This window comes from Nerophis ophidion, linkage group LG01, assembly GCF_033978795.1.
Source record: "Nerophis ophidion isolate RoL-2023_Sa linkage group LG01, RoL_Noph_v1.0, whole genome shotgun sequence".
Classification (NCBI taxonomy): Eukaryota; Metazoa; Chordata; class Actinopteri; order Syngnathiformes; family Syngnathidae; genus Nerophis; species Nerophis ophidion.
The window spans coordinates 83,937,815-83,962,812 of NC_084611.1; the positions used below are offsets into that span (position 1 = coordinate 83,937,815).

General features: G+C 44.1%; 2 protein-coding genes across 2 annotated transcripts in view; one reads left to right on the forward strand and one right to left on the reverse strand.

Moving 5' to 3' along the window:
• Window positions 1-4,237: 4,237 nt before the first annotated feature.
• On the reverse strand, window positions 4,238-23,222 carry palb2 (partner and localizer of BRCA2). Its single transcript, XM_061913743.1, is given in 13 exon segments — window positions 4,238-4,506; window positions 4,508-4,794; window positions 7,980-8,067; window positions 8,149-8,265; window positions 8,582-8,731; window positions 8,804-8,886; window positions 13,484-13,642; window positions 13,729-14,561; window positions 16,299-17,276; window positions 17,425-17,569; window positions 18,600-18,659; window positions 22,775-22,884; window positions 23,067-23,222. Coding segments are annotated over 12 exon segments (3,123 nt in total). The 5' UTR covers window positions 22,853-22,884; window positions 23,067-23,222; the 3' UTR covers window positions 4,238-4,361.
• Window positions 23,200-24,998, forward strand: part of LOC133560790 (collagen alpha-1(XI) chain-like) — a 174,359-nt gene continuing 172,560 nt past the window's right edge. Inside the window, exon 1 of the mRNA XM_061913732.1 lies at window positions 23,200-23,224. The gene's annotated coding sequence lies outside the window, so the exon portion shown is untranslated. The remainder of the gene's footprint in view (window positions 23,225-24,998) is intronic.

Genomic DNA, 24,998 nt, shown 5'->3' on the forward strand with positions numbered 1-24,998 from the left:
ATGAAAAGGCGAAGTTTTTGTGGTTGGTGCACTAATTGTAAGTGTATATAGTGTTTTTTATGTTGATTTAATAAATAAATAAATAAATAAAAAAATATATATATTTTGTTTAATAAAAATGAATAAAAAATTGTTATGCGGCCCGGTACCAATCGGGCCACGGCCCAAAATGAGACATTAATTCCATCTCTAATTGTAACATTTGATTTATTTACTCACAGTTGATAGAAGAATTAGCTGCGTCATGGCTGCTCGAGCTAAGCTACCTTCTTTAGCATAGCAACGAGGAGGTTCACGTTCTCTCCACTTTCAAGCAGCTAATTCCTTCCAGGCTTGAGATTCTGTGTCATGAATCTAAAAACCTTTGAACGACGTAAATTTATATAAACCAATTCAAACAAATTCGAACGTTGTCAGCAAAACATTGTGAGAAAACACAAGAAATAACTACTCGAGCAAAAGAAAAAGGAGGCGCGAAATGGCTTAGCCAATCAGCTGCCAGTACACAGAACAGTGCTCTGTGATTGGTCCGCTATCAGCCAATAGTGAGCACCATGTCACTTTGGCATAGCTTCATTGCTGCCAATACTAATTCAATTTAAAAAAAAATATATATATATTTATATATTTTAAATACTGTAATATCAATACATGGATGTATTCAACTTTAAAATCCATGTTACAAAATTACACCAAACATCGTGGTTTTATGTACATTCTCTACCCACTTAGATTTGTAATTAATCATTCATTTTGCTTAAAGTCCTATACTGAAACCCACTACTACCGACCACGCAGTCTGATAGTTTATATATCATTGATGAAATATTAACATTGCAACACATGCCAATACGGCCTTTTTAGTTTACTAAATTGCAATTTTAAATTTCCCGCGAAGTATCCTGTTGAAAACGTCGCGGAATGATGATGCGTGCGCGTGACGTCACGGATTGTAGCGGACATGTTGTTCCAGCCCGATCCCAGCTATAAGTAGTCTGCTTTTATTGCATAATTACACAGTATTCTGGACATCTGTGTTGCTGAATCTTTTGCAATTTGTTCAATTAATAATGGAGACTACAAAGAAGAAAGATGTAGGTGGAAAGCGGCGTATTGCGGTCGGCTGTAGCAACACAAACACAGCCGGTGTTTCCTTGCTTACATTCCCTAAAGATGACGGTGAAGCTTTAATATGGAACAGAGCGGTCAAGCGAACATGGTTCCCGACCACGTCAACCGGCAGGTTTCAGTGGGAAAATAGTAGTAATAAGTCGGCTCTTACCGTAGACATGAGCGGAGCTCGTGTCGTTCCTCCTGCAGCTGTGACTTTCTTGGCTCCTCCGTGGCTTCTCTCAGCGACACTGGCGGTCACCACACCCCTCCGACTTTCAGGTATGATTATATAATCTCACTAAAACACTAATAACACAATAGGCAGATGAGGGATTTTCCAGAATTATCCTAGTAAATGTGTCTAATAACATCTGAACCTCTCCCACTGCCCTGTTTTTATTATTTTATAAAAAAAAAAAATTAAAATATGTTGTTATGTTATCATATTGGAACAACAAATCTAAGTACAATAAGTTATTAGTTAACAGTCCATCGATCCATTTTCTACCGCTTGTCCCATTCGGGGTGGTGGGGGGTACTGGAGCCTATCTCAGTTGCTTTGGGCGGAAGGCAGAGTACACCCTGGACAAGTCGCCACCTCATCACAGGGCCAACACAGATAGACAGACAACATTCACACTCACATTCACACCCATCCCATCCATTTTCTACCGCTTATTCCCTTTCGGGGTCGCGGGGGGCGCTGGCGCCTATCTCAGCTACAATCGGGCAGGAGGCGGGGCACACCCTGGACAAGTCGCCACCTCATCGCAGGGCTAACACAGATAGGCAGACAACATTCACACACTAGGGCCCATTTATTGTTGCCAATCAACCTATCCCCAGGTGCATGTTTTTGAAAGTGGGAGGAAGCCCACGCAGTCACGGGGCGAACATGCAAACTCCACACAGAAACATACCGAGCCCAGGATCGAACCCAGGACCTTGGTATTGTGAGGCACATGCACTAACCCCCCTCTTCCACCGTGCTGCTAGTAATGACAGTAAATATAAGTACAAATAGTTTACTGTATAAAATGTAATAAAATCTATAAACAGCATTTTATGATTTTAAGTGTAAAAATGTCATATGAATAATTAATTAAATAAATTATTGGTCATGAAATATATATTGTACAGAAATTTGTTAAGATTACGTTATTTTATACATCTATTTATCAATAATTACATCCATCCATTTACTACTGCTTGTCCCGTTTGGGGTCGCTGGAGCCTATCTCAGCTGCATCCGGGCGGAAGGCGGCGTACACCCTGGACAAGTCGCCACCTCATCTGCAGGGTACATAATTACACACAATTGTAAATAAATTGGCCAATTTAATAACTATTTCTTATTTCAATTAAGTATTTTAATCAATTTAATTTACTGTATTCATCCTCCATCGAGAGCTGAGCCAGAAGGCAAAGCCCTCGGTCTACCCAGCTATCTACATTCCTACTGTCACTAATGGTCATGACCGAAAGAATAAGATCGCAGATACAAGCGGCTGAAATGAGTTTCCTCAGAAGGGTGGCTGGCCTTTCCCTTAGAGCAGGGGTGTCAAACTCTGGCCCATGGGCCAAATTTGGCCCGCTGTGTAATTTCATTTGGCCCTTGAGGTAATATCAAATTAAGATTAGAGCTGGCCCGCCGGTATCATACAGCGACGGTGCCCCTGTAACACCGCATTCACCGCTGATACTCATACTTGTCAACCCTCACAATTTTCCCAGGAGACTCACGAAGTTCAGTGCCGCTCCCGAAAATGGTTAAACAGCTCGCTCCCAATCAAAATGGATTGAGTTCAAATCCCAGTCAGATCAATCAGGTTACTAGGAAAGCTTCATCTGGTGGAGTTAAGCGTTTGTATCATAGTTTACTGAGACAGGCTCTCAATTAAATATGTCATTAGGGCCCGAAATCTCCCTTTAAGAAGACCAAGGATGGCTAAGTGGTCAAAACAGCTATCTCCCAATCAAAGAGGACTGGGTTTAAATCCTAGTCAGGTTGATCGGTAACTAGGAAAGATCCAGTGGGAGGAGTTAAAGTTCACCCGGACAACAATATTGGGGGACGTGCCTTGAAGGCGCTGCCTTTAGTACTCTACAGCCTGCCGTCACGTTCGCTTCTCTGCCATACAAACAACGTGCCAGCACAGTGACATAATACATGCGGCTTTAACACACACAAGTGAATGCAAGGCATACTTGCTCAACAGCCATACAGGTCAAACTGAGGGTGGCCGTATATGCAACTTTAACACTGTTACAAATATGCGCAACACTGTGAACCCACACCAAACAAGAATGACAAACACATTTCGGGAGAACATCCGCACCGTAACAGAACATAAACACAACAGAAGAAATACCCAGAACCCCTTGCAGCACTAACTCTTCCGGGACGCTACAATATACACTCCCGCTACCACCAAACCCCGACAACCCCTAATTTTTATTTGATATAGTATTGATATTTTTCAATTATTATTATTACAATTTGAACTTGATTTTGCTAGTCACTATAAAGTTATATAAGCCTTGCTTGTTCAATATTCAATGCAAAACTTGTTTGGGTCCCTACTAAAAGGTTAATTTGTTCAACCTTGGCCCGCGGCTTTATTCAGTTTTAAATTTTGGCCCACTCTGTATTTGAGTTTGACACCCCTGCCTTAGAGAGAAGGTGAGAAGTTCAGTCACCCGAGAGAGACTCGGAGTAAAGCCGCCGCTCCTTCGCTTGGAAAGGAACCAGCTTAGGTGGTTCGGGCATCTCGTGCGGATGCCTCTGGGGCGTCTGCCCCGGGAGGTCCTCGTTGCACGTCCCACTGGGAGGAGATTCCGCGGCAGGCCAAGGACCAGATGGGGGGATTACATCTCCTCTTTGGCCCGGGAACGCTTGGAGATCCCCCAGGAGGAGGTTGCTAATGTTGCTCTGGAGAGGGAAGTCTGGGGGGTCTCTGCTGGAGCTGTTGTGCCCGCGACCCGATTCCGGATAAGTGGTTGAAGACGGATGGATGGATGGATGGATCCTCCATCGAAAGAGTACCTTTTGTGTTTAAAACAATGAAAAACAAGTTTATTTTGCCAGTGACGGTAAGTCAAATATAAAATAAGACTTTAAGAATACTGACAATATTTTAATGCAAACATGAGTTATTTTTCCAACATGAAGTGTTCAAGTAAAGACAGGAGTAATAAAAGTGTGATTTTAAAAGTCCTGACGAGATATTTCATCCAGAAACTTAAAATCAGGTAAAACCTTCCTGGGCTAGGAGGTCAAAGTGCAAAGTGACGTCTCCGTTTTGGTGACCCGTCACCAGCGTGGACCCGCCCTCTGCCCAGCGAGCCAGCTGCCAGCCCTCGCCCTCGGGGGTCGCCAGCGTCACGGCGCCCCGCCGCGGCCCCCCGCAGCCCCCACACGCACACGCAGCCGCTCTGGCTCACGCCCGCCAGGGCCGCGCCGCTGGCGTCCGCCTCGCTCAGCCTTCCGGACCAGGATGTGGGCGGGTCCAGACGGGCCGCCAGGACGCTTTTTGCGCTGAGAGGATTGACTGCCACCAAGGAGAAGAGCGACGACTTCTTGCCGTCTTCTTCTTTGAGGAACTTCTCTCGCTGCCTCTTGTCGTCTTCCTGTTGCGGGGCGCTGAGAGTCGGCTGTTGCACCAGAACCAGCAGCACCCCCTAAAACACACACACACACACCTCCTTACTGTGTGATAGTATTAGTAACACACATACTGTTAGCACTTTAGCAACAAACACTAACGTGTTCTTGGATCCTCATAGAGAGAAAAATCCATCAAAATGCGCCTAAAGGCCTACTGAAACCCACTACTAGCGACCACGCGGTCTGATAGTTTATATATCAATGATGAAATATTAACATTGCAACACATGCCAATAAAACCTTTTTAGTTTACTAAATGGCAATTTTAAATTTCCCGCAAAGTGTCCTGTTGAAAACGTCGCAGAATGCTGACGTCTACGCGTGACGTCACGGACTGTTAGGAAATATTAGCGCTGCACACACACACAGCTAAAACTCGTCTGATTTAACCGCATAATTACACAGTATTTTGGACATCTGTGTTGCTGCATCTTTTGCAATTTGTTCAATTAATAATGGAGAAGTCAAAGTAGAAAGATGGAGTTGGGAAGCTTTAGACTTTAGCCTCACAAACACACGGTGATTCCTTGTTTAAAATTCCCGGAGGTAAAACTTTACTCTGGATCAGAGCGGTTAAGCGAACATGGATCCTGACCATTTGTCAATCAGCAGTTTTCGGTGAGAAAATGGTGGTTAAAAAGTCACCACTTACCGGAGATCAGCTGAGCTTGTGCCGTCCGTACAGCTGCCGTCAACTTCCATCAGACACTGGCGTCAACACACCCGTGGATGCACCCTTCCGACTATCAGGTAATATTAAACTCACTAAAACACTAGCAACACAATAGAAAGGTAAGGGATTTCCCAGAATTATCCTAGTAAATGTGTCTAAAATCATCTGAATCTGTCCCAATTTTGATTTTTTTTTTCTTTTCTAGTCCGTCGCTATCAATATCCTCAAACAAAAATCTTTTATCCTCACTCAAATTCATCGGGAAATTGTCGTTTTCTCGGTCCGAATAGCACTTTTTGTTGGACGCTCCCATTAAAAACAATGTGAGGATGTGAGGAGCCATCAACAGGTGATGTCATCGTCTGCGACTTCCGGTAAAGGCAGGGCTTTTCTGTTAGCTACCAAAAGATACAAACTTTATTGTCGATGTTTTCTACTAAATCCTTTCAGCAAAAATATGGCAACATCGCGAAATGATCAAGTATGACACATAGAATTGACCTGCTACCCCCGTTTGAATAAGAAAATCTCATTTCAGTAGGCCTCTAAACGCTCTGTTTTAGGTTTGCAGCTTTTCCTGACATCACAAAGGAAAATGACGCCCCACTTTGGAAAAATAGGCTTCACTATCAGTCTTAAAAATTATTCTGCCAGTGAGTTCTATACTCAAGGAGAAAACTACCCTTTTTTAAAATTATTTTACCTATCATTCATAATTCATATGTGAGACAAGAATTCTAAATAATAGGGGTGTAACGGTACGTGTATTTGTATTGAACCGTTTCGGTAGGGGGGTTTTGGTTCAGTTCGGAGGTGTACCGAACGAGTTTCCACATGGACATATTAAGTAGCGTACCGCACGTTGTGTAAACAATGCACACTGCTAGCAGCGACCGAGCTACGATAGACTGACCGTACCTCCTCTTTTCACCGGATATGTCCTCTCTTGCGGGGCTGTCCGGGTGGAGTTTCTTAAATGCCTCAAGTGTCCGGCATTTTAAGTTAGGGTTGCGTGTATTTTCAATGTACGTTCAGGGTTAAGAAGGGGTTAAAAACAAAACAAATTGTGCACGCAGCAGCATTTGTGAGGGAGGGGCAGAGACAGAGGGAGCAAGAGAGTTGTGATAAACTCGCTTGCGTCGCCAGGCTCTGCTTTTTACCCATAGATTTATCAGATAACATTTTTTATTATCTATAGCAGGGGTGTCAAAAGTGTGCCCCGGAAGCCATTTGCGGCCCGCAGCTAATGTTTTAAAGGCCCACGGTATATTCTAAAAATACTATTAAAATAAACAAAAACATAAACAAAAGTGAAATAAAAAAGCTTAAAGGCTACATGTAATTTAGAAAAAGTTGCAACGTTGACTAATAAAACAAAGCTGTTTTTTTTCTTTCAAACTGTCATTGTTTAAAACATAATATTGAATCAAAATCAATGTTATAATGAATTATTGACCTATCTAAATATTCCACAAAGAAAATTATTTTTGGTGGAAGATTTTGCAAATTTGGTAAATAAATAACCAAAAAATGTATATTTTGTCGTTTTCTTACTGTACCGAAAAATTAACCGAACCGTGACTTCTAAACCGAGGTACGTACCGAACCAAAATTTTTGTGTACCGTTACACCCCTACTATATAATTAAAAAAAAAACTGTTCATAAGAGGCAGCTAACCAGGTCTATCTATTCTACCTAAAAAAAACTTCAAAAACCTCCAACACTGTTTTATATACAGTCCTTTGACTTCAATTTTAGTGCTTTTAATTGAATGAAAAGCTCATTTGTATGTGCTCATCCATTATTGCTGGTAAAATGTGACAGTTTTGTTAGCACTTTAACAACAAATCTTAGAAATCCCCCAAAAAACGGACCTTAGGCGTCAATTGTCTGACGCACCGCCTATCCGTTGTGGTGAAGAAGGAGCTGAACCGGAAGGCAAAGCTCTCAATTTACCGGTCGATCTACGTTCCCATCCTCACTTATGGTCATGAGCTTGGGTCATGACCGAAAGGATAAGATCACGGGTACAAGCGGCCGAAATGAGTTTCCTCCGCCGTGTGGCGGGGCTCTCCCTTAGAGATAGGGTGAGAAGCTCTGCCATCCGGGAGGAGTTCAAAGTAAAGCCGCTGTTCCTTCACATCGAGAGGAGCCAAATGAGGTGGTTCGGGCATCTGGTCAGGATGCCACCCGAACGCCTCCCTAGGGAGGTGTTTAGGGCACGTCCAACCGGTAGGAGGCCACAGGGAAGACCCAGGACACGGGAAGACTATGTCTCCCGGCTGGCCTGGGAACGCCTCGGGATCCCCCGGGAAGAGCTAGACGAAGTGGCTGGGGAGAGGGAAGTCTGGGTTTCCCTGCTTAGGCTGTTGCCCCCGCGACCCAACCTCGGATAAGCGGAAGAAGATGGACGGATGGATGGATGGATGTCTGACGCACAGTAAACGCCACGTCCATCTTGAACAAACTTTCATAGGCAGAAGCAGATTGATTTTGACGTATCCAAGGTGTGTGCGTGGACTTACACCGTAGGAGTATCCTCTGAGACATGACGTGTGTGACAGTGTGCTACTCAGGTCCAACGTCTGCAACAGATGTCCACTCTTCACATTCCTAAACACACAAAGACACGACATGAGCGGAAAGTTCCGCTGCCTGAGTTTTCTTCATAAAAGACAGAATAGAATGTCTTACCAGACGAAGAGGCGTGCCTCGTCATCGGTGCCGATCAAAGCGTCCGGGAGTCCGTCCACGGGAGCCAGCGCCCCGACGCACACGTCAGGCGACCCCAGCAAGCGGCGGCCTGACACGCTGGTGAGAGACGTGGTGGTACGTCAGAGAGCGAGAAGGGGCGAGGAGAAGGCGTCTTGAAGTGAAGTGAAGTGAATTCTATTTATATAGCGCTTTTCTCTAGTGACTCAAAGCGCTTTTACATAGTGAAACCCAATATCTAAGTTACATTTAAACCAGTGTGGGTGGCACTGGGAGCAGGTGGGTAAAGTGTCTTGCCCAAGGACACAACGGCAGTGACTATGATGACGGAAGCGGGAATCGAACCTGCAACCCTCAAGTTGCTGGCACGGCCGCTCTACCAACCGAGCTATGCCGGTTGGTAGAGTTGAGTTACCTGCCGTCATGCGAGAGTGTCAGCGCCTCCAGCGTCGGACCAGTCGCCGTGTGCCCAGAGATCACCACCCTGGATCGGGCCACGCCCACCACCACCTGGATGCCGCCGTCACAAAGCAGGGCGGGCTGGAGGCCGCGGCACGACAGCACCCTGAGGACGCCGTTAGTGTGTTTCAAATCTTTTATTAAACATGAAAATATGTGGAATTCCTCGACCATTTACCTGACTTCTCTGATCTCCAGCTGACCGAGAGTCACGCACAGCAGACCGGAAGCGTCCGGCACAGGAAATACATTGATCACAGGCTGTGGGCATTCGACAAAAAAAAAAAAGCAGGAGTATGAAGAATAAGATCCGGAAGAATGAAGATGCACGAGGGGTGTAACGGTACACAAAAATTTCGGTTCGGTACGTACTTCGGTTTAAAGGTCACTGTTCGGTTAATTTTCAGTACAGTAAAAAAACAAATAAATATAATTGTTTTGGTTATCTATATACCACATTTGTAAACAATGGCTTTATCCTTTTAATATTGGGAACGCTATAATAATTTTGCCCACGTTAATCCACATTAAACTGCCTCAAATTGTTGCTTGGATTAAATAAAATCACAAAACTTCTGCATATAAAAAGTGCAACATTAATTTCAAGTCAACTCATCATGCTTAATTTATCACAGCATTTGGGAAGCCCGTAGTTGGTTTTTATTATGTAAATGTTATATTTATGTCAACATGTGATAGCAGCCATTCAAAACTAGGCTGCTACATTACTAATGATTAATGTAACTATTGCTGAAAAAATAGTACAATAGCAATTGGAGAGACCATTCATCCTTGAACACCATGGAGTTCAACTGAAATTATAGACAGACAGGGCTTTGGTGCCCCTAACAGACACACACACGCACGCGCACACATGCGCACACACACACACATGCGCACACACACACAGCAAAATGAGCTAATGTTACGCTAAAAGCTAATTAGCTTTCACCTCAAGCCAGAACTGCGCGCGATCTAAGCTGGAGTTTAAGTTTCTAGAAAGTCAACGGGCTCATAGTGATGTTAGTAGTAGTTATGACTGGGAGGTGTTTTTTATAATTTGGGGAGAGTACGCTGTCTTATACTAACCTGCTAAACACTATTCTGCTCGACGCTGAAGCATTGACTACATGCGCTCTGAATACGCACTGCTGATTGGCTGTTACATCGCTCTGAATACGCACTGCTGATTAGCTTTGTATATAACCAATCAGATGGTTGTGTGGGTGCGACAATACTGGGTGCTGACACAGAGGCAGAAGAAGCAAAGCAGCTTGTTAAGACTTTAGATTATAAACTCGTTCGGTACACCCCCGTACCGAAACGGTTCAATACAAATACAAGGTACCGGTACACCCCTAGGATGCACAATATCTTTTTTTGAAATCGATACAGTTAACTTCCTGCTTCTTGAAACCATTGACTTACATAAATGTTTTATTTTTTTCAAATGTACATTTACACCTTTCTTTGGGGCAGATTTTTTCATCAGCCTTTCAAAACACTTCTGTGGCGATGCTGGCATTTCATCTGGCTGATAAGGTTTGATGCGTTGATGGTAGGGATGATGTTCCTTAAGAAATTATCGAGTTCCAGCCCATTATCGAATCCTCTCATCGAACCGATTCCTTATCGAATCTCTTATCGAATCCGAATAGGTTGTTGTGTGTGCATTGAGTTCCAAAAGCCATAGATGTTATATGACTGGGCTGGAAAAGGAGGGAAAGTGGTCGTGACTGAGGACAGCATGTGAACATGACTGAGGACAGCATGGGGCGTGACTGAGGACAGCATGTGGACGTGACTGAGGACAGCATGTGAACGTGACTGAGGACAGCATGTGCCCATTATAGGGTGAAGGTTTCAGGTGATAGAGGACGCGAAAGGCACGCCCCCAGTGAGCATATAGTGCTGCTATGTGCATTGTAAATAAACAAAATGCCGACAAACACATCACCAACATGGTTGAGGTGCCGCTAATGTTTGACATCCCGGTGAAGCACACTGGAGAAGAAGGGGACCAGCACGGTAGCGAATCCATACGCACAACGGGGCAAAAGAAGTCAGCTTTTACTGTTGTGCTAGCTTGCTATGCTAATGGTCAACAAGACTGACTTTGAAAATGTGGAGAGGGAATCTGGCGTGTTTGATGGAGAACTTGCCCAGCTGTTCATTTCGGACACAGAGATGAAACTGGTATCATTTTAAAACTTGATTTATACATTTTTTTGTAGAGATTTCCGATTTTTTGCCCGTATCCGATATTCCGATATTGTCCAACTCTTAATTATCGGTCAACCGATACCGATACATACAGTCGTGGAATTAACATTTTGTTATACCTAATTTTGTTGTGATGCCCCGCTGGATGCATTAAACAATGTAACAAAGTTTTCCGAAATAAATCAACTCAAGTTATGGAAAAAAATGCCAACATGGCACTGCCATATTTATTACTGAAGTCACAAAGTGCATTATTTTTTTTAACATGCCTCAAAACAGCAGCTTGGAATTTGGGACATGCTCTCCCTGAGAGAGCATGAGGAGGTTGAGGTGGGCGGGGTTGTGTGTGGGCCAGGGGTTGATGTGGGGGGAGAGGGGTATGGGGTAGCGAGGGGTGTATATTGTAGCGTCCCGGAAGAGATAGTGCTGCAAGGGTTTCTGGCCATTTGTTCTGTTGTGTTTATGTTGTGTTACGGTGCGGATGTTCTCCCGAAATGTGTTTGTCGTTCTTGTTTGGTGTGGGTTCACAGTGTGGCGCATATTTGTAACAGTGTTAAAGTTGTTTATACGGCCACCCTCAGTGTGACCTGTTTGGCTGTTGACCAAGTATGCTTGCATTCACTTGTCTGTGTGAAAAGCCCGTAGATATTGTGTGATTGGGCCGGCATGCAAAGGCTGTGGCTTTAAGGTTTATTGGCGCTCTGTACTTCTCCCTACGTCCGTGTACCACTCCATACAGCGGCGTTTTAAGAAGTCATACATTTTACTTTTTGAAACAGATACCGATAATTTCCGATATTACATTTTAAAGCATTTATCGGCCAATTAATATCGGCAGTCCAATATTATCGGACATCTCTAGTTTTTTGTAAAGCTAAACATTTTTTCACATTTTTTACGATCCAGTGATGGTGTTCACTCAAGCAGAAAAGGCGTTTTGCGTCCTTCAATTTGCAAAACACAATGCTGGAACGCGTTTGGCAAGAATCGGACTATTGGGTTGATGTGTGGCGTGCGACCAATGGTGCTCACATTGAACATCTTTGAACATTCCATGAAACACTTGAGATTGCAAGCTTTCAGAATATATCACATGCGTTTTTATATCCTTAATAGTTTTCGAGATATTCAATGTCAAAATGTGCCCGAGACTTCTGAAACACCCTGTACTTTCCCTAGATTTACAGATTTGCCGACTGACCGTTGTAGATGCGTTTCTGACCCCCCTTTCAACTTTAAAAGAATCAATTACACATATTTATAAACAAACGTTCTTTTACACCCCGAGTCTCTAAATTCAATTAAGAACTTTTAGGAGGGTGACTTCGGAGTGATAGTATCTCAGTAAAGGTGGACAGATATTTTAAATAGAGTTCATAAGACTTCTATTTGTGCTAGACAGCCTTATCCAATGCAAGCTAATACATCTTACATATTAAACCAGGGGTAGGGAACCCATGGCTCGCGAGCCAGATGTGGCTCTTTTGATGACTGCACCTGGCTCTCAGATAAATCGGAGCTTACATTGCTTAACACGATAAATAATTAATAATTCCACTTGTAATCACAGTGTTAAAAATAACGTTCAAAATATAAAATATTGTCATGCATTTTTATGTTCAAGAAGTTGGTAAGAAGTCATTTATTTATTATTGGTTAGTGTGGGGCTTGCCCTCCAGAGGGTTCTTCAGATCACCAAGCACTGACATGAGAGCCAGTTTCAAGGTTACAATATTGTTTTATTTTTCAATAAGTCTCTCAGTAGCTTTCCAGCAATTGTCTTTTTCTCTTTCGTTATCGCTCGCGCTCTGGTTTCTAGCCCCAAGCCCGTCTCTCCTCCTGGCTGCTGCTTATAACATAGCGACAGGTGATCAGATAAAAAAGGCCCAGCTGGGCCATCTACGCATCTGTCGCTGAATTCGAGGCCTGTTCTGGCAACACCCTGCTTCGCTGCAGGCTCACAGACCACGCCCCTCCACAGTTAGCTTCAGAAAAACAATGTTATTACAAAGAATAAGAGACCTCTCTAGAAATGTTGGTCTTACTTAAAAATGCACGCGTTTTGTTGTGTTCAGTGTTAAAAAAAATATTATATGGCTCTTACGGAAATACATTTTAAAATATTTGGCTTCTTGGCTCTCTCAGCCAAAAAGGTTCCCGACCCCTGTATTAAACCAAGGTTCGACTAGCTAAGATGTATGACATCATCATCCCAGTTAGGTGCGTAGATAGGGACTAAAATCACAGGTGTGTCCTGTAACGTACCCAAAACCACAACATCGCGACCCTCATTATCTTCTGTAACGTCTGCTGGCTCAAACATAACTCGCTTATAAATAACTATGGCCAACTCCCTAGCAGAACATTTTCAATAAAATAAGTAGCTCATCCAATACCTCTTAACCACCTGTCTTCAGATGTGTTTCTTGGAGAAACTATGTCTTCTTTAAGTTGTCGCAACAGAGTCAAGACCTTACCATTTTTGACGGCGTTGTTGACTGATGAGATTTTAATTGTTATGTTTACACTGCTGACAAATGTGAAATCTGGACTAGATCAGTATAAGGATGATAACTTATGGGTGCGTTTGAACCGAACGGGATTTGAATGATTTTGTCATTTGGTGAATACTCACCTCGCTGAAGGTCCACGTGTGTCGGAGGGTCCAAGCGTATGACGACGACGCCTCCCGACTCCACAGACACACCGCCCACTTTCCCGCCGCGGCCACGCACAAATGACCGTCAGAGTCTAACAGACAGCAAGCGTCCACCAGACGACCTCCTGCCGGCGCCTGCACAGCACGTCGGGGAATTGAACCAGCAACCTTCTAACAGTATTCAACCTGAGCGACCCTACAACATGTTAGACGTTAATTACCTTAAGGGTGCATCTTCTCTGGTACTCCACCGCTTCGGTCTTTTGGGTGCCAATTGTTGAGGCGGCCATGTGGGGGTTCGCCTCCTCGGCTTTGGCGTGGGGGGACAGCGTTGCCGGGGAGCAGGCCTGGCTAGAGGGGCTGTGCGGGGCAGAAGGGGACAGAGAAGGGGCGTTGGAGGCAAGGGGCAGGGCGGCGACCGCAGCAAGGGGGGTAACCCCGAGGGAGGGTAGCATCGGGCTGGAGGGAAGGGCGGAAGAGTGCGGGTGCGGTGGGGCCGAGGCCCCCGGGGGGCTGAGTTGCAGCTGAGAATGGACACTGTGCTTATTTTTTACTTCTTTTGGGGACGGCTTGAGACATTCTCCTACAGGGGCGGCACCTACTGGGTTGTCCTCACAGGTGGGAGGAGCTTCCAGTCTGGGGTCACCTGTTTGCTCTTGCAATGATGGCTGTGGGTCCAAACGTGAGCTACCAGAATAGTCCAGATCTGTGTTTGTGGGCTCAACTTGTTTTGACTGACCGCAAGGAGGTGATTGGACAAGCGTGGGCGTCAAGCTGAGCGGCAGCTCGAGAGGCGCCGCCTGCGTGCCGCAGTGCCTCAAGATACCGCTACGTGTGTTGTAGGACGGCGACGCAAAAGATTCGACTCCCGATCCCACGACCGACTGCCGCAATTTCTTAAGCTTCAGCGAAGCAAACTGGTCATCGGGCAGGTGGAAGTCCTGGTGGAGTTCAAACCTCTTCAGGCTGTTGACCGGCGGCGTGAAGAGAGAGAGTAATGGCATGGCGGAGATTCTGGGGGAGGGCAGGAGGATGGACCGCCAGTTCTGTGCACCTAAAAAAAAAATCTAACATTTAGCATACAGCATAAAGGGAAACTGCACTTTTTTTTTTAAATTTTGCTCATCTTTCACAATCCTTATGTAAGACAAGAACACATGTTTTTCTTTCTTAACGCATTTTAACTGTTAAATAAATGCAATCAAACGTCTGCTTACAATAGAGCCTTTGGGTGTTGCTCTATTCTGCCCAGTAAGCCCTTAAAAAACATCTATATCATATATATAATAATATAATATAATATATCAGTATATATGATATACTGTATATATAATATGTAAATATTACATATGTTATATTGCTACTATGGTACATATTTAGTCTACTTTATACCTTTTGTTTCCGCCCTCTTTTTGTGCCGTTGTTTACATTATCCTTTCCATCCTTTGTAACTGAGCTAATATGTGGGACAATTTCCCTTGAGCATCATTAAAGTTTGTCTAAGTTTAAACACCTCAATTAAGGTTTTATTTACATGCTGTAGGTATATGTGTAATGTAGTAATGGGCACAAGTATAATAAGATGTGATATTTACATATTTTGTTCATTTTAAGCATACACGGCGCATAATTTCAAAAACGCATCACAAGTTTGGCTTTTTTCTCCGCCAACATCATCAATACTACTGACATGAGAGCCAACAACCATAATAAAACATCACTTACTGTACAAGGCCTGCTGTCATTAGGATGCCCACTGATTGAATCTTGTCATATTCCGGGTTAGATGAAGAATGACTCATAATCCTCTTGAAGAAAAGGGGAGTGGAACAAAGTGTCTACTTGTGTCTTTCTCGCCAATAATCAGTCTAATTTAGCTGTCAAAGTGGACCAACTTCTCGGATTACATCCTCATCCTTCAACTATCCAGGTGAGAGGCACGATTTATGATTCAGAACAAAATTTCACAAGCTCTGAGGTAAGAAAGCAGCTCAACAGCCAAGTCGCGAAAGGTAAATGGAGTATTGTTGGCAGTTTTTGGATGGTTTTATGGGCGTAAAAGAGGACCTCCCATTGTCTCCCTTGTAAGCAGATTTTTATTTATGTCTAAGAGTTAGAATGCATTATTTTAACATACAGCCGTCGTATTTTCCATCATAATGATTGCAAACGATCAGCAAATTTCCAAAAAAAGTGCAGTTCCCTTTTAAAGGGGTTCCATTATACATACATAATTTTGGTCTACATAACATGTAATGGTGGTTCTTCAATGAAACACAGACATACATAGATTTAGTTTTACAGATCTATTTGTAAGCCATATGTGTGCTCCCTTTAAAAACAGCTTGTTTTAAGAGGTGAAGTTTTTAGATGCAAATTATCTCCTCCTCATGTTGAGTCAGCATTCGTGCCCACTGGTCAGATTTTTTTGTTTGGATTATCTTTCTTGCTTTTATTGTGCACTTTGGACATCAGTGACCGGCAGAGTAGGGTTCTTTTACTGAAATGACCTGAGAACCTTGCTAAGAAACAAATATCCATTACATCAATGGTTATCAATTATTTTGTCACAATCCCCCCCCACCCAAGAATCGAATTTTGAATTTAATGTTTATACTTTATCTGTATGTGTCAACTAACACTAAAGCTGCTATTACACTATTAGACATCTAAAACCAATTCTCCCCCCCAACACCTCACGCTTCACAGATAGTTTTCCCGGGGTTAGAGGTTAAACCTTACTGTAGGTTTTATAATGAACTTCTTTTTACAAACACTGCGGTCTTCTTACCTGAGGGCGAGGGAGTGGGCGTGACAGTCTGACTGCTCTTCATAAAGATGGGAAACACCTTCTGAGATCCAGGCGTCTCAGGGGGCGCGGCTTGCTGGTGTTCAGACTCCGTGCTGACTGATTTCAAAGAATCACTACCTTGAGGTGAGGCTGGGGTGACAGTGGGTGATGCGGAACTTCTGTGGACCAGATTGCTCCCCCTGCCACGCCCTCTTCTCCTCTTTCGGCCTCTTTCGGGGCGAGCAGCGGCGACTACAGGAGGTGAAAAGGCCTCACAGATGGACGCTGTGCCCGAATGCTCACTGTTGCTGTTGAGCTCGGCGGGAATTTGGCGCGCTTGCGAGTTCGATCTTTGGCCTCGGCCCCTGCGAGGCTTCCTCCCCGAGCTCAGCTGGCAGAGAATGACGGCTCGCATGTCGGGCTGGCTCTCGGAAAGTGTCATGCGCCTCGTGGTGCGGACGTAGTACTCCGCAGGGAAAAGTAGTCCCTCCACCAGGGTGCAGGAATCTAGTAGGCTCTCGCTCTTCACATCCGCTCCCGTTGTCTCCTCCTGTTTTTCCACGCCTGTTTGTCTTGTTTCGTCACGTAGACCTCCGTCAGTTGGTCCTTTTTCTATGAATACTGCAGGACTGCTTTGTTTTAGTCCATTTGACACCTCTGTTTTTTTGTCTACTTTTTGTTTTCCCTCCTCAATTTTTGGGTCAGTGCGTGCCTGAGAGTTCCAGTGCGAAAGCAACAAAGAAGGCGACCCCGACTCCGGTGGAGACGGTTGGTGTTCATTCCCAGACCTCGGCGTTTCTTCCGCAGGCGCATGAGAACATCCTCGACTGTCGCTCTCGCTTGTGCTATGCAAGACGTCGGCGCTCTGCATCTGCCAGCGAAGGCGACTGCGGCGCGTCCGAAGGCGCAGGGCCGGACTGGGGGCATCGCGGTGTTCAAGGTTCGCGGGAAGCGGAATCCTGCTGGAGTCTGCGGGACCTGACGGAGAATGTAACCAACCACAACATTAAGCAGATGCCTGCACAGTCTTAAGAAAGAATACAAGAGCTGAATCCAAAATTCCTCATTCCATTATTATTGTTAGCTTTGAAGAAAAAGCATTATTAAATAGTAGTAAGAGACCTACATGGAGCAAATCCACTGACAGTATCCAGTGGCACTGACAAAGGGGTAGGACTGGGCTTCGACGTCCCCCCTGGGTCTCTTTGGTCCTGGTTTTGAGGGACATCGTCCTTCACATGTTTCCGCACAGCCTCCAGTCGTTCAGCGCGCTGTAAACACACACTTAAGTGAGAAGAACAAACACAACACAACACTTAAGGTTGCCAACTGTCCCTTTTAAAACGAAATGGTCCCGTATTTACAGACAAAAGTGCGCTGAATGCACCGTATTTTTAATACCGAAAGAATAAAGAAATGTCCGTAAAATAATAAATGATAAATGGGTTGTACTTGTACAGTATAGCGCTTTTCTACCTTCAAGGTACTCAAAGCACTTTGACACTACTTCCACATTTACCCATTCACACACTGATGGAGGAAGCTGCCATGCAAGGCGCTAACCAGCACCCATCAGGAGCAAGGGTGAAGTGTCTTGCTCAGGACACAACGGACGTGACGAGGTTGGTACTAGGTGAGGATTGAACCAGGGACCCTCGGGTTGCGCAGGGCCACTCTTCCACTGCGCCACGATACAAAAGATTCCACCGAACAACAACAGCTACAAGTCTTCCACAGGCTAATTTTTTTTTTTTTTTTGTCCGGTCCAGCTACTCAGGCAAATAATATAGTTGATGTAGATGCCCACATCTGCTGTACAGATTTACTTTACAAAAGAGAAGTGTGAGATACTTCTCTTGTTGCCTTATTTGTATTTGACTTTATTAAATGTACTTATTATTTATTTTATTATTTGGTGCAGCCGGGCCGGAGGAGGAGGGGATGGAAAGAAAAAAAAAAAAGGAAGACAAAGAGGAACATTGCGGGGACAAGAGGGCGATGAGACAAATAGACAGCAACAACAAACACAACAATAACAAAAACAACAACAGAACAGCATCAGCGAACAGGATATGTACAAATATGATGGAAGAAGCAGAAGCAGATAGTGAAATAAATAATAACAACACATAACATAAATGACAATGAGCATTATTACACTACAATTAGAGCAATACAAATACCAACAGAAATAGCACTATTGATAATGAATAATAACAAATTTGACCGCAGAGAAGGCCTTGCTGGCCCTGAAAGCACACCACTGATAACAACACTATACAACAACTGTTTCGCCGTTACCTTTAGTTTCTGGGCAGTCTTGAGATATTCCCTACGAAGCTGGGCCAACTTTGTGCGAAGCTGCGGAGAAGAACATCATATAAGTGGAGCTGAAAGTGCATGTGCCTCACAATATGAAGGTCCTGAGTTCAATTCCCGGGCTCGGGATCTTTCTGTGTTGAGTTTGCATGTTCTCCCCGTGACTGCGTGGGTTACCTCCGGTTACTCCGGCTTCCTCCCACTGCCAAAGACATGTACCTGGGATAGGTTGATTGGCAACACTAAATGGTCCCTAGTGTGTGAATGTGAGTGTGAATGTTGTCTGTCTATCTGTGTTGTTCCTGCGATGAGGTGGCGTCTTGTCCAGGGTGTAGCTGAGATAGGCCCCCCACGACCCCGAAAGGGACAATCGGTAGAAAATAGATGGTTGGAAGTAGGGCTGGGCGATATATCGATATATCGCGGATTTGTTTCTGTGTGATAAAGAAAATTACTATTGTGATATCCAAGGATACGTTCGCCACGCGGCTTCTTTTAACTGCGGGCATTACATTACAGGCTCTTCTCGCTCTTTTCTGTCTCTCCTTCTCACAAACAGCAAGCGCACATTCTTCCACACGTCACATACTGTTACGTCATACGTCACATACGTATACGCCCTCGCGCAGCAGAGAGGTAGCAGTATGGGTAACGTTAGATGTGATGCTAGGAGAGCTGTGCGAGCTGTGCAAATGAAGGAAAAATTAATTCCCAAGAAAAACAGCAGGGGGTCCATCGTCTGGCGGTGGTTTAGCTTCAAGTGGGAATATATCAAACAGACAACCGTAATTTGTCAAGTGTGGGCCAAAATCCTTGTTTCGAAAAGTAGCATTACTGCTAATATGTAGCATCATTTGAAAAGTCACCTGCTAGAGAATGAAGAGTGCTTGAAACTCCGCATGTCAACATCTCAGTTCGGCGCCACACGCCCACACCATCAAAATGCCGAGGCAAACATTTCCAGATCAACACCGTATGAAAAAAATAGTCAACTAGGGCTGGGCGATATGGCCTTTTTTTAATATCTTGATATTTTTAGGCCATATCACGATACACGATATATATCTCAATATTTTGCCTTGGCCTTGATGCATATAATCACAGCAGTATGATGATTGTATGTGTCTACATTAAAACATTATTCTTCATACTGCGTCAATTTATGCTCATTTTAAACTTTCATGCAGAGAAGGAAATCACAACTAAGTCAACTGACCAAAACTGTATTTATTAAACAGTTATTAGCAGGTGACTTTTCAAATGATGCTACATATTAGCAGTAATGCTACTTTTGGTACCAACGCTTGTGCCGCACACGACGAATTAAAGTTGTCTATTCAACATATTCCTGCTTGAATCCGAACCACCGCCAGACGATGGACCCCCTGCTGTTTTTCTTGGGAATTAATTCTTCCTTCATTATCACCATTTTTCACTTGTATTACCACTCGCACGGCTCTGCTAGCATCACAGCTAACATTACCCATGCTGCTACCTCTCTGCTCCGCGAGGGCCTATACGTATGTGACGTATGACGTGACAGTATGTGACGTGTGTAAGTGTGCTTGCTGTCTGTAAAAAGGAGAGACAACAGAGTGGGAAGAGCATGTAGTGTAATTCCCGCAGCTAAAAGCAACTGCGTGAGAACGTATACTCCAATATCACGATATAGTCAACTTCTATATCGCACAGATGCAAACCCGCGATATATCGCGTATATTGATATATCGCCCAGCCCTATAGTAAACAACAAAATTTAATAACGTCTGTAGTAACCTACCACATAGCAAAGGACGAACACTATTTGATTTCCTATTATGCAGCTCAGTTTTATTTGACACTTAAAATGTCTCTGACAATCTTGCACTTTCTGTTTGAAATGACATGAATGTTTGTGTCACTGCTTAATAACTGTTTCATAAATACAGTTTTGGTCAATTGACTTAGTTGTGATTTATTTCCCTGTATGAAAGTTTAAAATGAGCATATATTAATGCAGTATGAACAAGAATGTTTTAATGTAGACACATAGAATCATCATACTGCTGTGATTATATGCATCAAGTGTTCATTCAAGGCCAAGGCAAAATATCGAGATATATATCGTGTATCGCGATATGGCCTACAAATATCGAGATATCGGTAAAGAATCTGGGTATTATCTTCGACCCAACTCTCTCGTTTGAGTCACACATTAAAATCGTTACTAAAACGGACTTCCTTCATCTCTGTAATATCGCTAAAATTTGCTCCATTTTGTCCACTAACGACGCTGAAATCATTATCCATGCGTTTGTTATGTCTTGTCTTGATTACTGTAACATATTATTTTCGGGTCTCCCCATGGCTAGCATTAAAAGATTACAGTTGGTAGAAAATGCGGAAACTAGACTTTTGACCATATAAGGCCTACACTGTCTCACCTGCACTGGCTTCCTGTGCACTTAAGATGTGACTTTAAGGTTTTACTACTTACGTATAAAATACTACACGGTCTAGCTCCATCCTATCTTCCCGATTGTATTGTACCATATGTCCCGGGAAGAAATCTGCGTTCAAAGTCCTGCTTATTAGTGATTCCCAGAGCCCAAAAAAAGTCTGCGGACTATAGAGCGTTTTCCATTCGGGCTCCAGTACTCTGGAATGCCTTCCCGGTAACAGTTAGAGATGCTACCTCAGTAGAAGCATTTAAGTCTCATCTTAAAACTCATTTGTATACTCTAGCCCAGTGGTTCTTAACCTGGGTTCGATCGAACCCTAGGGGTTCGGTGAGTCGGCCTCAGGGGTTCAGCGGAGCCAGTCGAGACACAGTGGGGGTTGAGGTGGGCGGGGTTTGTGGTAGTGGGGGTGTATATTGAAGTCCCGGAAGAGTTAGTGCTGCAAGGGGTTCTGGGTATTTGTTATGTTATGTTACGGGGCGGATGTTCTCCCCAAATGTGTTTGTCATTCTTGTTTGGTGTGGGTTCACAGTGTGGTGCGTATTTGTAACAGTGTTAAAGTTGTTTATATGGCCACCCTCAGTGTGACCTGTATGGCTGTTGACCAAGTATGCTTGTATTCACTTATGTGTGTGTAATAGCCACATAAATGCTGTGAATGCGCCGACACGCCGTTTCTATAGAGGAAAATCGGATGTGACGACAGGTTGTAGAGGACGCTAAAGGAGAATGGTTGCCCCAGGGAGATTTTCTGGAGGGGCACTGGAATTTAGGATTCTCCCGGAAAAATCGGGAGGGTTGGCAAGTATTGACTCATCGTGTAAATAAAAACTTCTCCATATCGGCGTATCATGGATACGGCAACAGCAGAAGTCACACTGATTTGCAGGTGTGTATTTTGTTGTGAGTTCATGCACGGTTCATTTTGTACACTGGGAAAAAAAACATAACGTTGTCTTGAATTTGAAAAAAAAAAAAAAATAAAATAAATAAATAAAAATCACATAAAAATAAATAAAAATCGCGCATCCACCGACGGGTTCAGTGAATGCGCGTATGAAACTGCTGGGGTTCGGCACCTCCAACAAGGTTAAGAACCACTGCTTTAGCCTTTAAATAGACCCCCTTTTTAGACCATTTGATCTGCCGTTTTTTTCCTTTTTCTCCTGTGTCCCCCCCCCTTGTGGAGGGGGTCCGGTCCGGTGGCCATGGATGAAGTACTGGCTGTCCAGAGTCGGGACCCAGGATAGACCGCTCGTCTTGAGTCGGGACCCAGGATGACCCGCTCGCCCGTGTATCGGTTGGGGACATCTCTGCGCTGCTGATCCGCCTCCGCTTGGGATGGTTTCCTGATGGCTCTACTTTGGACGGGACTCTCGCTACTATATTGGATCAACTTTGGACTGGACTCTCACGGTTATGTTAGATCCACTATGGATTGGACTTTCACAGTATCATGTTAGATCCAATCGACATCCATTAAATTTGGTGCCCTGGGGGGGTGTCCTTTCCAAGGTTTCTCAGAGTCATCATTTTCACTGTGGCGATTTTTCCCTTGCCCTTATGTGAGCTCTACCGAGGATGTCGTGGTTTGTGCAGCCCTTTGAGACACTTGTGATTTACGGCAACATAAATAAACATTGATTGATTGAGATGTTAAAAACAAGGCCATATCGCCCTAGTTGGAAGTGTAAACAACATGCAATGTCTCTAGACTACCTTCTCCTTGTCATCGCAGTGTAGTGTGGACTTCAGCAGCTCCTCACAGTGAAGGACATCCACGACATTGTTCTGCATCCCGCCGGCAATCACCGTCGAACAAGCCAACACTTTAAAAACAAACATGAAAGTTATGCTAACAGGACGCAGTGGCTAACAACAGCTAGCCAGGTGGCACACTTAGCGTAAAGTCCAACTTTGGGCATAAACATTAACTAAGTAGAACGTTAAACGTTTATTCCCACTTTCTGTCAATTACAGCAGACAAAGGTAGCGAAAAACAAACACTGACCCCTTTTCTTGGGCGAATCCGTGCAGTGGTACTATCGAGATGATCGATGACGCCGGGGATCGATTGGGTTCCACATTCCCGCGACTGTATTTGAAAGCAGGCGAAAGCAATCGAGCGCCAATAACTCGATCGACGGCCTGTCAGCAGTCCGTAAATGGGTGAGTTCCAGCAAGTGCTCTGTGGTTTAAAGTCATAAATCGGTACGAGTTTGAACTCCAGTTAACCTAAACCGAAGTTTAGAAGGTGTGTTTACTTTAAAATGCCCAGATAATACCTGTAAATTGCCAAACGTCTATCGTCCAAATCAAGTTTTGTTTCAGCGGCATTTTTAGTTTCACATAAAGCAGGGGTCGGGAACCTTTTTGGCTGAGAGAGCCAAAAAGCCAAATATTTTGAAATGTATTTACGTAAGAGCCATATGATATATTTTTAACACTGAACACAAGTAAAAGTGTGCATTTTTACGTAAGACCAACATTTCTAGAGTATCAATCAATCAATGTTTACTTATATAGCCCTAAATCACTAGTGTCTCAAAGGGCTGCACAAACCACCACGACATCCTCGGTAGGCCCACATAAGGGCAAGGAAAACTCACACCCAGTGGGACATCGGTGACAATAATGACCCAGTGGGACGTCGGTGACAATGATGACTATGAGAACCTTAGAGAGGAGGAAAGCAATGGATGTCGAGCGGGTCTAACATGATACTGTGAGAGTTCAATCCACAATGGATCCAACACAGTCGCGAGAGTCCAGTCCAAAGCGGATCCAACACAGCAGCGAGAGTCCTGTTCACAGCGGAGCCAGCAGGAAACCATCGCAAGCGGAGGCGGATCAGCAGCGCAGAGATGTCCCCAGCCGATACACAGGCAAGCGGTACATGGCCACCGGATCGGACCGGACCCCCTCCACAAGGGAGAGTGGGACATAGAAGAAAAAGAAAAGAAACGGCAGATCAACTGGTCTAAAAAGGGAGTCTATTTAAAGGCTAGAGTATACAAATGAGTTTTAAGGTGAGACTTAAATGCTTCTAGTGAGGTGGCATCTCGAACTGTTACCGGGAGGGCATTCCAGAGTACTGGAGCCCGAACGGAAAACGCTCTATAGCCCGCAGACTTTGAACGCAGATTTCTTGCCGGGACATACGGTACAATACAATCGGCAAGATAGGATGGAGCTAGACCGTGTAGTATTTTATACGTAAGTAGTAAAACCTTAAAGTCACATCTTAAGTGCACAGGAAGCCAGTGCAGGTGAGCCAGTACAGGCGTAATGTGATCAAACTTTCTTGTTCTTGTCAAAAGTCTAGCAGCCGCATTTTGTACCAACTGTAATCTTTTAATGCTAGACATGGGGAGACCCGAAAATAATACGTTACAGTAGTCGAGGCGAGACGTAACAAACGCATGGATAATGATCTCAGCGTCTTTAGTGGATAGAATGGAGCGAATTTTAGCGATATTACGGAGATGAAAGAAGGCCGTTTTAGTAACGCTTTTAATGTGTGCCTCAAAAGAGAGAGTTGGGTCAAAGATAATACCCAGATTCTTTACCGTGTCGCCTTGTTTAATTATTTGGTTGTCAAATGTTAGAGTTGTATTATTAAATAGAGTTCGGTGTCTAGCAGGACCGATAATCAGCATTTCTGTTTTTTTGGCGTTGAGTTGCAAAAAGTTAGCGGACATCCATTGTTTAATTTCATTAAGACACGCCTCCAGCTGACTACAATCCGGCGTGTTGGTCAGCTTTAGGGGCATGTAGAGTTGGGTGTCATCAGCATAACAGTGAAAGCTAATACCGTATTTGCGTATGATGTCACCTAGCGGCAGCGTGTAGATGCTGAAGAGTGCAGGGCCAAGGACCGAACCCTGGGGAACTCCACACGTTACCGTATAATATCTTATTCTTTGTAATAACGTTGTTATTC